General features: G+C 35.8%; 1 protein-coding gene across 1 annotated transcript; it reads left to right on the top strand.

Annotated features, from left to right (window-relative positions):
- The first annotated feature begins 659 nt into the window (after positions 1 to 659).
- Positions 660 to 10,446, top strand: LOC144961214 (heterogeneous nuclear ribonucleoprotein R-like). Its single transcript, XM_078894487.1, has 7 exons — positions 660 to 879; positions 3,812 to 3,919; positions 5,002 to 5,178; positions 5,432 to 5,567; positions 6,731 to 6,939; positions 7,974 to 8,331; positions 10,296 to 10,446. The coding sequence occupies exons 1-7, from the start codon at positions 691 to 693 to the stop codon at positions 10,424 to 10,426; spliced, it is 1,308 nt and encodes a 435-aa protein (XP_078750613.1). The 5' UTR covers positions 660 to 690; the 3' UTR covers positions 10,427 to 10,446.
- Positions 10,447 to 11,535: the final 1,089 nt, after the last annotated feature.

Here is an 11,535-nt window from a genome sequence, read left to right on the forward strand (position 1 = left end):
AAAAAAAAAAATTATAGATTATGCAAGTTTTTAAATGGTGTTATCACATTTTAATCCAGTTTACAGAGACATTTTTACCTTGAAATATTTAACACTGTGAATAATAATAAGATATCTTAAACCACGAGATTGCAATAGATTTTACAGTTTTGGAATGGGATACATTTTGTGTCGTTAATGATGCTGGGAGATTCTCCCATGAAGTAAACTTTTTTTTTCTTTCCTGGAAATGAGTAGAATTATCTTTTTCCTTACAAGCTCAAGTCTGAGATTTAGTTTGCTGTCATTAGAAAGAGGAATCATGCTCATAGATGTATTTTAAATTTTTTCCTATTGTGCAACATGAGACCACCTTTGAGAATGGCCAAGCATCCAGCATTTAAAACTTTTGTATTATTGGTCTTGTTGGCGATAAAGTTAGTTAAATGGTGAAAAAAAGGACTGATACATGCATCTTTTTTTTTTGTTTTAATCATATAAAATCAACTGGTCACCAGCAACAAAGCCATAGTGATCGGAATGACTTTAGGATAATAGATTTCAAGGATGTTTTAATAATGGAATATAATACAGAAGGTTGATCTCGGCCAATTTTTGTCATTCAAATACCAGTTTTATATTCATTGGTCCATTCTTTGTTTATCTTTTCATGAAGGAAAATTTACTCAGGCTGATTTGGACGATAGGGCAATGGATGCCTTAAAAGAGTTTGCCACTGATGATGCTATCAAAGTGCTCCGTCATTTCTGTGACATGAATCTTGAACATGTCACAAACAAAAGTGCCTTCCTTTGTGGTCAGATGAAAACTTACAGACACAAACTAAGGCTTGGCAACCCCCATCCTCTTATGAAAGGGCCTGATGAAGCTAAGTTGAAAGTGAGTTATTTTTAACAAATTTTTTTTTCTTTCATTCGTGGTCTTTGTGTGTGTGTGTGTGTGTGTGTGTGTGTGTGTGTGTGTGTGTGTGTGTGTGGTGTAGAATCGGACAAAACAAGCCTTCTACTTGTACATGTTTAGGTGATGTGGTGATGGTGGTGATTATAGTAGTAGTGGTAGTGATTATGTGGTGGTAGTAGTAGTAATGGTAATGATATTCATGTGGTGGTTGTTGTATTAGTAGTGGTAGTGATGGTGGTGGTGGTTGTACTAGTGGGGTTGTGGTGATGAATATACCCTCTCTATAAACATATATTTTAGGTGAATGTTTGCTGGGAATATAGATGAAGAGGGTTGATCATTCCTTTCTAACTTCAAGTACAGAAAATATTGGCCACATTCATTGTAAATGCTAAAAATGATACCACAGCATTATTAATGAGTTTATTTCACTCCCATTAGCACTAGAAGGCTTTCCATTTACTGTTAAGTTTCCTTAGGCCATCATTTCTACTTTTGGCTTCTAAAATAATAAAGTTTAACACTGCTGTGAATTTGACAATACAGTATGGCCAGGTAGATCAGAAATTAGGCCTCAGTATTTTGAGGGACCTACCTAAGATGTCGGAATTCAGTTGGAAATTGTCTTGGTGGTCAGAAATCCAACCTGCTTTGTTGGATAAATTGTTGTGAATAAGGTGATGAGCAGTCGTGCAATCAAAACGGTATGCTCTCATTCCTCTTTACTCTTTAATTATACTAATTATACATCTCTATCTTAAAAGATTGGTATTCAGCTGTTTTTAACATTGTAGATTCTATGGCAACTGTTTTTGACAAAACCTTTTATATGTGAAAGATCCTTTTTTTTTTTTTTTTTTTTTTCTGATCTGGTTCTGATTATTTTATTTTTACAAGCAAGCTCTCTAAAACCTAAGTGTTTATTTATCTGTCAACGTATATGGGTGAAATTCCCTGATGTTTAGAGGTTCACTTACTACCGCTGCTGCTATATAACCATTATATTGCACCATAGAATATAAATCCTGGATGAAAACTCATTACTGTTGTCATGGTCTCAAGTGAGTAAAAGAGCTACTCGACTATGCATAAAGATATATGTAGAATGAGGCCCCAGAATATACTAGTTACTGTAAATGAAAAACAATTAACGATTTGTTTACAATGAAATAAAAATAATGATGAAATTTAATTAAAAGAGATAAACAGTGATCGTGGCAGTTACAAATAGAGATGTGAATATATTACGTAACTTATGATAATATGTCAGGTTCGTAAGTTTACGTTTCCAGGCAGTTGACAGGTTTGGATGATATATTCGTCTGATAACAGGCTCGGGCTCGTAAAATTCCACTTCCAGGCAATTGGTAAGGGGTTATTGTGTAACTCTTTGACAACGGGCTCAGGTTTGATCCTTGAAGATTATACAATCAAAGTTAAAAGCTCCGGCGTCCTAATGGTGTAGATATAATATCTACAAAGTCCCAAAAGATAAAAATCTTCCAGTATATATAAGGAATAGAGCGACTGGCCGTCCGGCATAGATTGTGAAGAGAAGTGAGTGTCGAATGTTAGACCTATCAGCTTTTATAATAAGTGGCTACGTGACAGAATGTAGAACGAAAAGTATTCACTAATTAGAAATTAATTCGAGGAAGGCTATAAAAGGAAAGACGATCTAATATTAGAAGGTAAAGTTTATCTAAGCCTACCGAAATATAACTGGAGTGAGATGAATTCAGTTCTTAATAAAATAAAATTTAATAAGATAATTGTGAACAACCTTTACTGTGACAACTGTAAAAATGTAATCTTCCCGCATTTTAGCCATATCTCCCTGATTTTCATTTCAAGATTGGCAGGTTTGCATTTGTAAGGATCCTAAGTTATTTCATTTATTTTTTATGCTGGTGTATAGGTCCCTATCTTAAGTTAAGGCAGCTGGATTCTTCCATCATTTTTTCTGTTCTGAAGTTTTGATTTCACAGACTTGATTGCCTTGGAAATAACCGGATTCACCTTCTTACTCCGCCTTCCCGTTTTTTATCTAAATTTCAGAGATTACCGATCATGGAATTTGTGATTTATTTTTTTATGATCGAAACTGAAGTACAATAAATTGACATTGATTCTTAACTGTTTCCGCTTCCCGCTTTGTTTTCTCTGCACACTGCCATGTTTAATGATCATCATCAGGTAGTAGTAGTAGGGAGGAGGTGAATGCTAAAAACAAACATTTGATAACATAACGGAAAATATCTTGTCACAGGTGCAAAATTTCATCTATGAATTGAATCCCGTCCTCCAAGATTTTTTATCTCAAAACTTGCAACTGATTTACTGGGTTGGCAGAGGTATATCGCCATCGCAACCTCATTTGATATATCATCACATCACCTTTGCTACGACCATCATCACACCATCACCACCAGAGCACCATAGCTACAACCACCACGTCTTCCTTTGACAATAGTATTGATACTACCAACATGACTGGGGCCTTTCGGTCGTTTATTTGGGTGTTTCGAAAGCAATATTCTTAGATATTGCAATTTATGAGCTTTATACTAATTTAAAATGCTAATTTAGTTTAGTTTCTCGATTAACCAGATAAGTTTGTAATTACTAGAGATTGCTGTGAATGGAGGTTACTTGATTTTTCAATTTTTGCAGGTTTGGATTTTAGAATTTTTTATTCATTTGCCATTTCCACCCCTGTGTGTGTCTGTATTGTTTTGTTGTTTTTAAAAATTACTTTTGTTGTTTTCTTGTTTAAAAAAAATCTTTTTAAATAACCAATAATGTGATTGTGAAACAGGTGAAGATGCATGTTGTCTGAAAAATTGTAGTGTAGTAGGCAAATATTAGAAGTTGAAAAGAAATTGATTTACTTATTTTTTTTAACCAACAGGAAATATTGGATCGAACAGGGTATTCACTTGATGTTACAACTGGGCAACGGAAGTATGGAGGTCCTCCCCCAGGAGGTGACCCTCAGCAACCAGGATCAGGCCATGAGGTAAAGTGTTGTGTCTGGGTGGGGTTCCTGGCCTCCCATAGGGGGAGGGTGACACTTATTGTCTTCTATCGCTTTATAGCTGTTTTCCAAATTGCTTTCTGTCTTTGTCTTGGAATGAGATTACCATGGGTGCAAGAGTGCCAGCCGATTGGATTTTTTTTTTTTTTTTTTTTTTTTTTTTTGTGCAACTTGTGACAAGAAACGTAACAAATTACTGCATTACAACCTTTGGATTAAACATACAACAATTGTGGACTACTATTATGAAGACCAGATGCTGTGAACAAGTCTTGAGAACAAGACTTCAAATGACGAGGTAAGTCCGTGAATCCTGCAGGCTTTTTCAGATTATATGTCTGGTCACAAGTAGACTTGCAGGCTTTTTGAGGTCCAGTTGCTTGCACTCATGGATTACTTGGTTTTGTCCTGGCCCTGGCCGGAGTCCTTGACTGGGAGAGAAACAGTCAAATGCATAGTTATTGTTTTCGGAGATGTTTTTTTTTTTGCTTGTAAATCATCTCTCTGATGTGTTATTTTGAATGTATAATGTAAGCATTTGAGTGTATTGCTCTTTGTTGGATCTTGTCTGGATGAGACTTAAAGGTGATCTCAAACTAAGTACATTACTGGTATGCTCTTAGAACCTACATCGGATCTCTGGTTATTCCCAGTTCCCCTGTCTTACCTTTTCTTGGGTGATCTAATTGTAATTCTTGAATTTGACTAAAACCCTTTAAAAACAAACAAACAATAAATTGTTGTGTAAAGATATTAAAGTGGTGTTATCAATAGTAGACATGAATTGCTATATGGCAATTTATCGCCAATTCTGAACCTGGATAACTTTATTTTTTTATGTTTTTGTTTTGCACGTTTCAAAAACAACTGGTATCAAACAGTGATAAAACTGATGTAACCGATCGGATATCATAAGGATTTTACTTTAGTTCTACCATACTTGTTATCAGGTTTCAGTCTCCATTGTATAAGGAATAATAATTTTTGCCCTGATTTTCTTTGGTTGTATCACTTTGTGAGTGGAAACCTTAAAGTTATTTAATGTTTTTTTTCCATTGTTGTAGATTTTTTGTGGTAGGATCCCAGATGATGTATTTGAGGATGAACTAATTCCATTGTTCGAAAAATACGGCAAGATCTGGGACATGAGACTGATGATGGATCCACTTACTGGATTAACAAGAGGATTTGGATTTATCACTTTCTGCGAAAGGTCTGCTGCTGCTGAAGCTGTTAGCCATGTAAGTCCTCAGCATATTCTGTTATTTTTTAATGAAATCCCCCCCCCCCCCCCCCCCCCCCCCGAGTAGTTATGATCATATCAAATCGTAAGAAATCAGTGCAAAACTGGAACATAAAGGTAACTTATTGAATTTTAATAACACAGAAAATAAAGTATCCACTGACAGTATCTATTAAATTTCCAAACAGTAGTTTATGCCATCTATATTGATTGCAATGGAAGTAGCTTAAATGTGACATCTTTATTTTCAGTTGCACAACTATGAGATCAGGCCCAGAAAACCCCTGAAGGTGAATATTTCCATTGCTAATGTTAGACTATTTGTTGGCAACATCCCCAAAAACAAGTCTGGAGAGGAAATAAAGGAGGAATTCTCAAAGCGCACAGGTAATTTTTGAAGTCTGTTTAAAAAGGATTTCAGAATTCCTTTTTTGCCCCTTTCTTCTTTTTCTTCTATTATTATTATTACCAGTGGAGAATCTGCAATATTTGTGTGGATATAAAGGCTATTACGAATAGCACTCGTCCGTTTTAATGATTATCCCATACTACTGTATTGTGGAAATTAAGCATTGCAAACAAACCACTAAAAAAACAATAATCAATTGTTAAAACAAATAGTTTAGGTAGCATGGAGAATACCAACAAACCTTATGAAAGAAAAAACAGATTAAAACAATTTTTATTAAGATTTGAGTCTCACAAAATAACGTAAAATCTTGAGAGAAAAGCATATGCTTTTTTGGTGTACAGTTGGCAGCCCTGCATATGGACTGATTGGCGGCTGGTCATCAGAGTAAGTTTTACATATAAAAGGTATGTATCATATTTTGTTTGGTTTAGTTTTACTGAAATTTATTTCGGATGAATTTTGTGTTGGTTACTGATTTGTAGATTTTCAAGTAGGCAGGTATGCACTCAGGGTGGGGTTCCTGACCTCCCATAGTGGGCAGGGAGGTACTTAATGTCTTCTATCTCCTTATATCTGTTTTCCAACTTGCTTTCTGTCTTTGTCGTGGAATGAGATTACTTGGTTTTGTCCTACCCCTGGCCGGATATCCTGGCTGAGAGGGAAACAGTCAAATGTCTAGTTAATTTTGGGGGATGATATTTTTTTCCTTGTAAATCATCTCTCTGTTTTGCACCGTATTATGTTTTGTATACGATTTGTAAACATTTGAGTGTATTCCTCTTAGTGCTTGTGTCTGGATGAGACTTTTAGGTGATCTCAAAGTACTTTGATATTGTGCTCTTGGAATCTACATGTTTCCTATTTGAACCAATTCCCCTTTTGTCTTCATTTTTCTTGGATGCTTTAATTGTAATTCTAGAACTTTTTACTTTCCCATTTTCTTCCTTTTTACTGGTGCTGATATGACCTTAATGTATTGCAAGTGCTGTAAAACCCTTAAAAACAAAAACAAAAACAACTGCCAACACTAACGCTGTGACCGATTTAGGTTCATGAGATCCTTTTTTTGAGCAAATGGAATTTCTCAGTAATGGATATAGATAAATATCCCATGTCCTTTTATTTTCTTTTAAACCAGAGGGGCTTGTGGATGTGATTGTATATGGATCAGCAGATGATGTCAAGCAGAAAAACAGAGGCTTTGCTTTCTTGGAATATGAATCACACAAAGCTGCATCAACTGCCAAAAGGAAGTTGCAAACTGGCCATCCCAAGTTCTGGCAATGTGAGGTCATTGTTGATTGGGCTGATCCATTGGAGGAACCAGACGAGGAAACTATGGCTAAGGTGATTGAATTTTTCCTTTTCTTTTCAGGCCTCTATTGCATTTTTAGGTACAATTCAAGAATGCTCCTTACTGGGAGAACAGAACATACCAATTGTAGATACAGTGCAGCACAGAAATCTCGAACAAGTGGGAATGGGTCTATTTGTTTGAGATTTCCGTTTTGAGTATTTTACAAAGAATATGAAGAATTGGGGGAATCGCCGGGTGGCTGTATAAGATATAATCAGTGCAACGTTTAGTGCATCTTGTTTCATTCAGTAACAGATAGTATAATGCTACCCTTTCGGCCTACTTTAATAATAAGAAAGTCAGCACTTTGCATTTTTGATTGCTGTGTCTTCTCTCTCTCCCTATATTATTTTTTAGTTTCTTTGTCTTGGAATATGGTTTTGTCCTGGCCCTTGCCAGAGTTCTTGTCTCAGGAGGAAACTCACAAATGAATAGTTTTGGGAGCTGATATTTTTACCTGTGTATATCATCTCTGTCATGTAGTGATCGTTATTATTTTTTAAAATATTGAATATATAAACATTTAAGTCTGTTCCTCTCTGAAGTAACCTGTGCTGGTGCCTGGATGAGACTTTTAGGTGATCTCAAAGTACATTGATGGTACTTAGGTGATCTCCATTGATGGTATGCTGTAGGTCTGTTCCCTATTTGAACCAATCCCCTTTGTTTATCCTGTCTTGTGTGTAAAATTTAATGTCTATTGCTATGCAAGTAGTTGAAATTGCTTTGTTTTGTTTGTTGTATTTATTTATCTTAAGAATGTAAAGCATCTAGAGCCTGATGAAATCGGGATAGTGCCATACAAATGAAATTTATTATACTTATTGTCTTAATATTTCTTAGGTGTTTTAATTGAAATTTTAGAATTTTTTTACTATACCAGTTTCTTCCTTTTTACTGGCACTGATATAACCCGATGTGTTGCAAGCACCGTAAAACTAAAACAAACAAACAGTGTACATCCATTTTTCTTGTGATTTAAGTGGTAAATATCATGCAGACTTGTTTATATTTATGTTGACAGGTGAAAGTTCTGTATGTCCGTCATTTGACAGCTGATGTCACAGAGGACTCTCTGAAGGAGACATTCGGAGAATATGGAAAGGTTGAACGTGTCAAGAAAATCAAAGATTATGGATTTGTCCATTTTGAGGATAGAGATGATGCTGTAAAGGCTATGGATGCTTTGAATGGAACGAAAGTTGGTAGTCTCAGTATTGAGATTTCCCTGGCCAAGCCACCAACAGAGAATAAAAAGAAGGAACAACGCAAGAGAGACCAGGATCGTCGCATGATGAGACATCCTTTCTTCAGTTATGATGACTACTTCATGCGTGGGGGATATGGAGGCAGGACTGGACCAAGAAGGCCATATCTTGGTGGTGAGTTCCAGTCATCTTGGTGTTACATATTATTTGGCAGTAGTTTTAAATTGGTTTTAGTTAACACAAAACTGGTTGAATACCCATGGAGGATGGCAGGATATAGTTCTAACAAAGAATCAAAACTCATTCGTGTTGGCAATGTGGTCAATTGCTAGGGCAGTTAAAGTTTCCAAAATGGGACATAAATATTTAAATTTTGGAATGGTTAAGGGTTGTCCTAATGATATCCAGAAGCTTATGATTTATTGAAGCAATTCACCCAATAGGCTTATAGATTTTTTGGCTTGTTTTAAGGCTAAAAGTACAGTGGGGTGATAGATACATTGTTAACTTATTCATTTTACTTAGAGATACTGCTTTGTACCCAAACCGTTTTATAGGGAAAATTCATATAACCTATGGTAGGATTCAACTCGTTCTACCCTAACATCGACAATCTCGGTATTTGGTTGTGTTTACTTTTACCCCTTCATTATTTACATTTTCAAAGACAAATTATATATGTGCTATTGTGGCTACTATTTTAAATCTTTGTATGGTAGTGGCAGTTGAAGAAAACTATGTATATAATTTTCATTTGGATTGAGCAACTGAGAATGCTCTTTTTCAATAATGAAAAGTGCCTCAATTGTATAGGGAGAAGGCCAGCAAGGAGGTGTTGGTATAGGGTTGAGTGAATTGGATGAATTTTGTGGAGATTTTAAAAGACATACAGATTTTAGAAGAAAAGTACTAGTTAATTTCATGTAGTGGCAGACTTGTATGGTAATGCACAAAACCTGGAGTATTTTCGTCATTGTTGTGCTAATCAGGGTTTTAGCTAAATGGAAAAATGGTAAGTACATAATGTCTTTTTACTGGAGTTTAGCACACTATAAAGGGGTCAGTCGATGTGTTTGCATAAAAGTTCAGTAAATTTTTGTTCCTGGGTTGTCGACCCTGGCTAATTTCATGTATTTTAACATGGCATCTCTGCCTCTCACTCCCTCTTTTCTTGTTGTGGATGAACTTAACTTTCTTTATGGCAGTTCTTATTGGATATAGTTACTAAATAGCTTTATGGAACTCTTTCTGGTTTATAATTGTGCCATTCTTGAGACTGCCTTCTCCTAGCAGGGTGTCCAGTGAGGTCGGGTAAAATTGGATTTTTTACCTCAAGGTCGGACTGGTAGGAAAAAGTAGGATAATTGCACCTGAGGTCTGATTTTTTAAGTGATCGTGTGATTCCGAGCGGAAATGCGAAATGCGTTTGCAACGAATACGCCGATTGCTAGAATCAAGTCGACCTAAGCCTTCCTACCTATGAAAATACTGGAAAATACCGAATCCGGATAAAGGAGAGTTAACTACCTTGAGAGCTCTTCAATGTCAGTGATAATTTAATACAAGTATTAACCACACGGTTGACTTGATCATACGGTTCACTTTCTTCCGCCGATTTTAGTCTCAAATTTAGTTTCGGTTTGGCATTCGTCTAATCCGCATTCATTTTCATCTCGCGAAATGCCTCTTTTCCTTTTGGATTCTTTTTTTTTGTCAATAGAATTGCTAAATCTTTTGGGTTAAAGACACGCAGGGGCCGTGCTTTGGCTTTTAAATTTCTCGGTAGGATTTTTTGGGGGGAGGTAGGATTTTTAAGTCTGATAATCTGCTGGACACCCTGCCTAGGCTTTCCTCTACTTTGCTTGCCCTCAAAGGCACCTTCCATGCAAAGCTGTTCAATAGAAAAGTGGCTTTTGGTGTAGCTACCCTTCTGACCATCAGAGGCTAAACTTAGCAGTCATGTTGCTTATCTGGATTTATTATTAACAAAAGCACTAGATGTGTGGTCTGAGTTCTAATTTTTCCTTAATTTCGATTTTTAAAGGTTATTGTTCTAATTTTTGTAAGGGCAATGTTGCCAATCTGACTGCCATCGATTATGATAGGGTTCATGCTTTTTATTTTTAAAAACTCCTCAGATCCATACTTCGATGACTTCTATGCATTTGAAGATGATTTCTACTATGCTCCTTATCCCATGCCACCTATGCGCGGCGGACGAGGTGGAAGAGGTGGCATTCCCCCTGTAAGTATTCACATATTAATATAACCAATTGGGGCTCAACATCTATGCATTTATTACCAAGGTGTTAACAGTCACATTCTTGTAATCCAGGTGTCCTCCTTCTCTATAAGTATGTACTCTTAATGCGAGAGATTTGGGATATGGTCTTATTTTTTTTGTTAGCCTGGTCATATTGAATATCCTTTCAACATAAAATAGAAGTCCTTCAGAGTGATTTTGCCATTTGTATAGCATGAAATGGATAATAGCAATTGCTTGCTACCCTTTGGATAGGATGTTAGTCTATTGCAAAGTACTTTCCACCAGTACTAACAAGATCCAGTTACTCCATTCGTAGTTAAAGCATGTGCTCTACCAACTGAGCAATCGGAGCCCAAATCCTTTTAACATACCTTTTCATAATCTTCAACTTGCCCATCTCTGTCAAACTGCCACTCGTTACACAATATCCTTACAAGAGAAAAGCAAAAGGGTATTAAGAGGATACATTTACTCAAAATATTGTGTAATGGACTGTCAAGGGCAATGAATAGTCAGCGCAGCTTTTATCCTTTAAAAAAAAAATAAAAATAAGTAGGAATCACTGTACAAATAGTGTTTTACGTGTAGAGAGGGAGGGGGAAGCAAGAGATGACAATTTACACAAAGATGCACTGATTGTCCATTAACTTCTGACTAGTAAATTCGTTTTTGAGTTGTTTTTTTTTGTTTTTTTTCCGGTATGGAATTGTTCACAATACAGATATGTGATTCCATGATCTAGACAATTTGCTTGGGATGGAGGTGTTCGGATTACATAGATGTGACTGTTTTATTGTTGGATTAACATTTTCTGTGTTTTATATAATTTTGTCTCTTGTGGGATACACCAGTTGGTTATTTTTTTGTAGGATTTGTACATTTGGTCACAACTCTACCATATTAACTGTAGATGTTTATGAAATAGTCCATGTGGGTATTATTATATTGTAATAATTTATCTAGATTTTCATTGTTGCTATTTTTAATTTTTTTAAAGGGTATTTTCTAAAATGAATCTTTACCCGGCATTCATTTTAAATGTGATTTCTGACTGGTGTCTCTCATAAAGAGCAGATTTTTCATGACGTATTTCAACACCTTGTTAGATTTTG

This window comes from Berghia stephanieae, unplaced genomic scaffold, assembly GCF_034508935.2.
Source record: "Berghia stephanieae isolate SIO BIC M18660-M18661 unplaced genomic scaffold, UCSD_Bste_1.3 scaffold1773, whole genome shotgun sequence".
NCBI classification, from domain to species: domain Eukaryota; kingdom Metazoa; phylum Mollusca; class Gastropoda; order Nudibranchia; family Aeolidiidae; genus Berghia; species Berghia stephanieae.

What these genes read in the sequence shown, in the direction of transcription:
- LOC144961214 (XM_078894487.1), top strand. Translation starts at nt 691, where the DNA reads ATGGATGCCTTAAAAGAGTTTGCCACTGATGATGCTATCAAAGTGCTC. An exon ending in CTGATGAAGCTAAGTTGAAA is followed by an intron (nt 880 to 3,811) that starts GTGAGTTATTTT and finishes TTTAACCAACAG; the next exon opens with GAAATATTGGATCGAACAGG. An exon ending in AACCAGGATCAGGCCATGAG is followed by an intron (nt 3,920 to 5,001) that starts GTAAAGTGTTGT and finishes CCATTGTTGTAG; the next exon opens with ATTTTTTGTGGTAGGATCCC.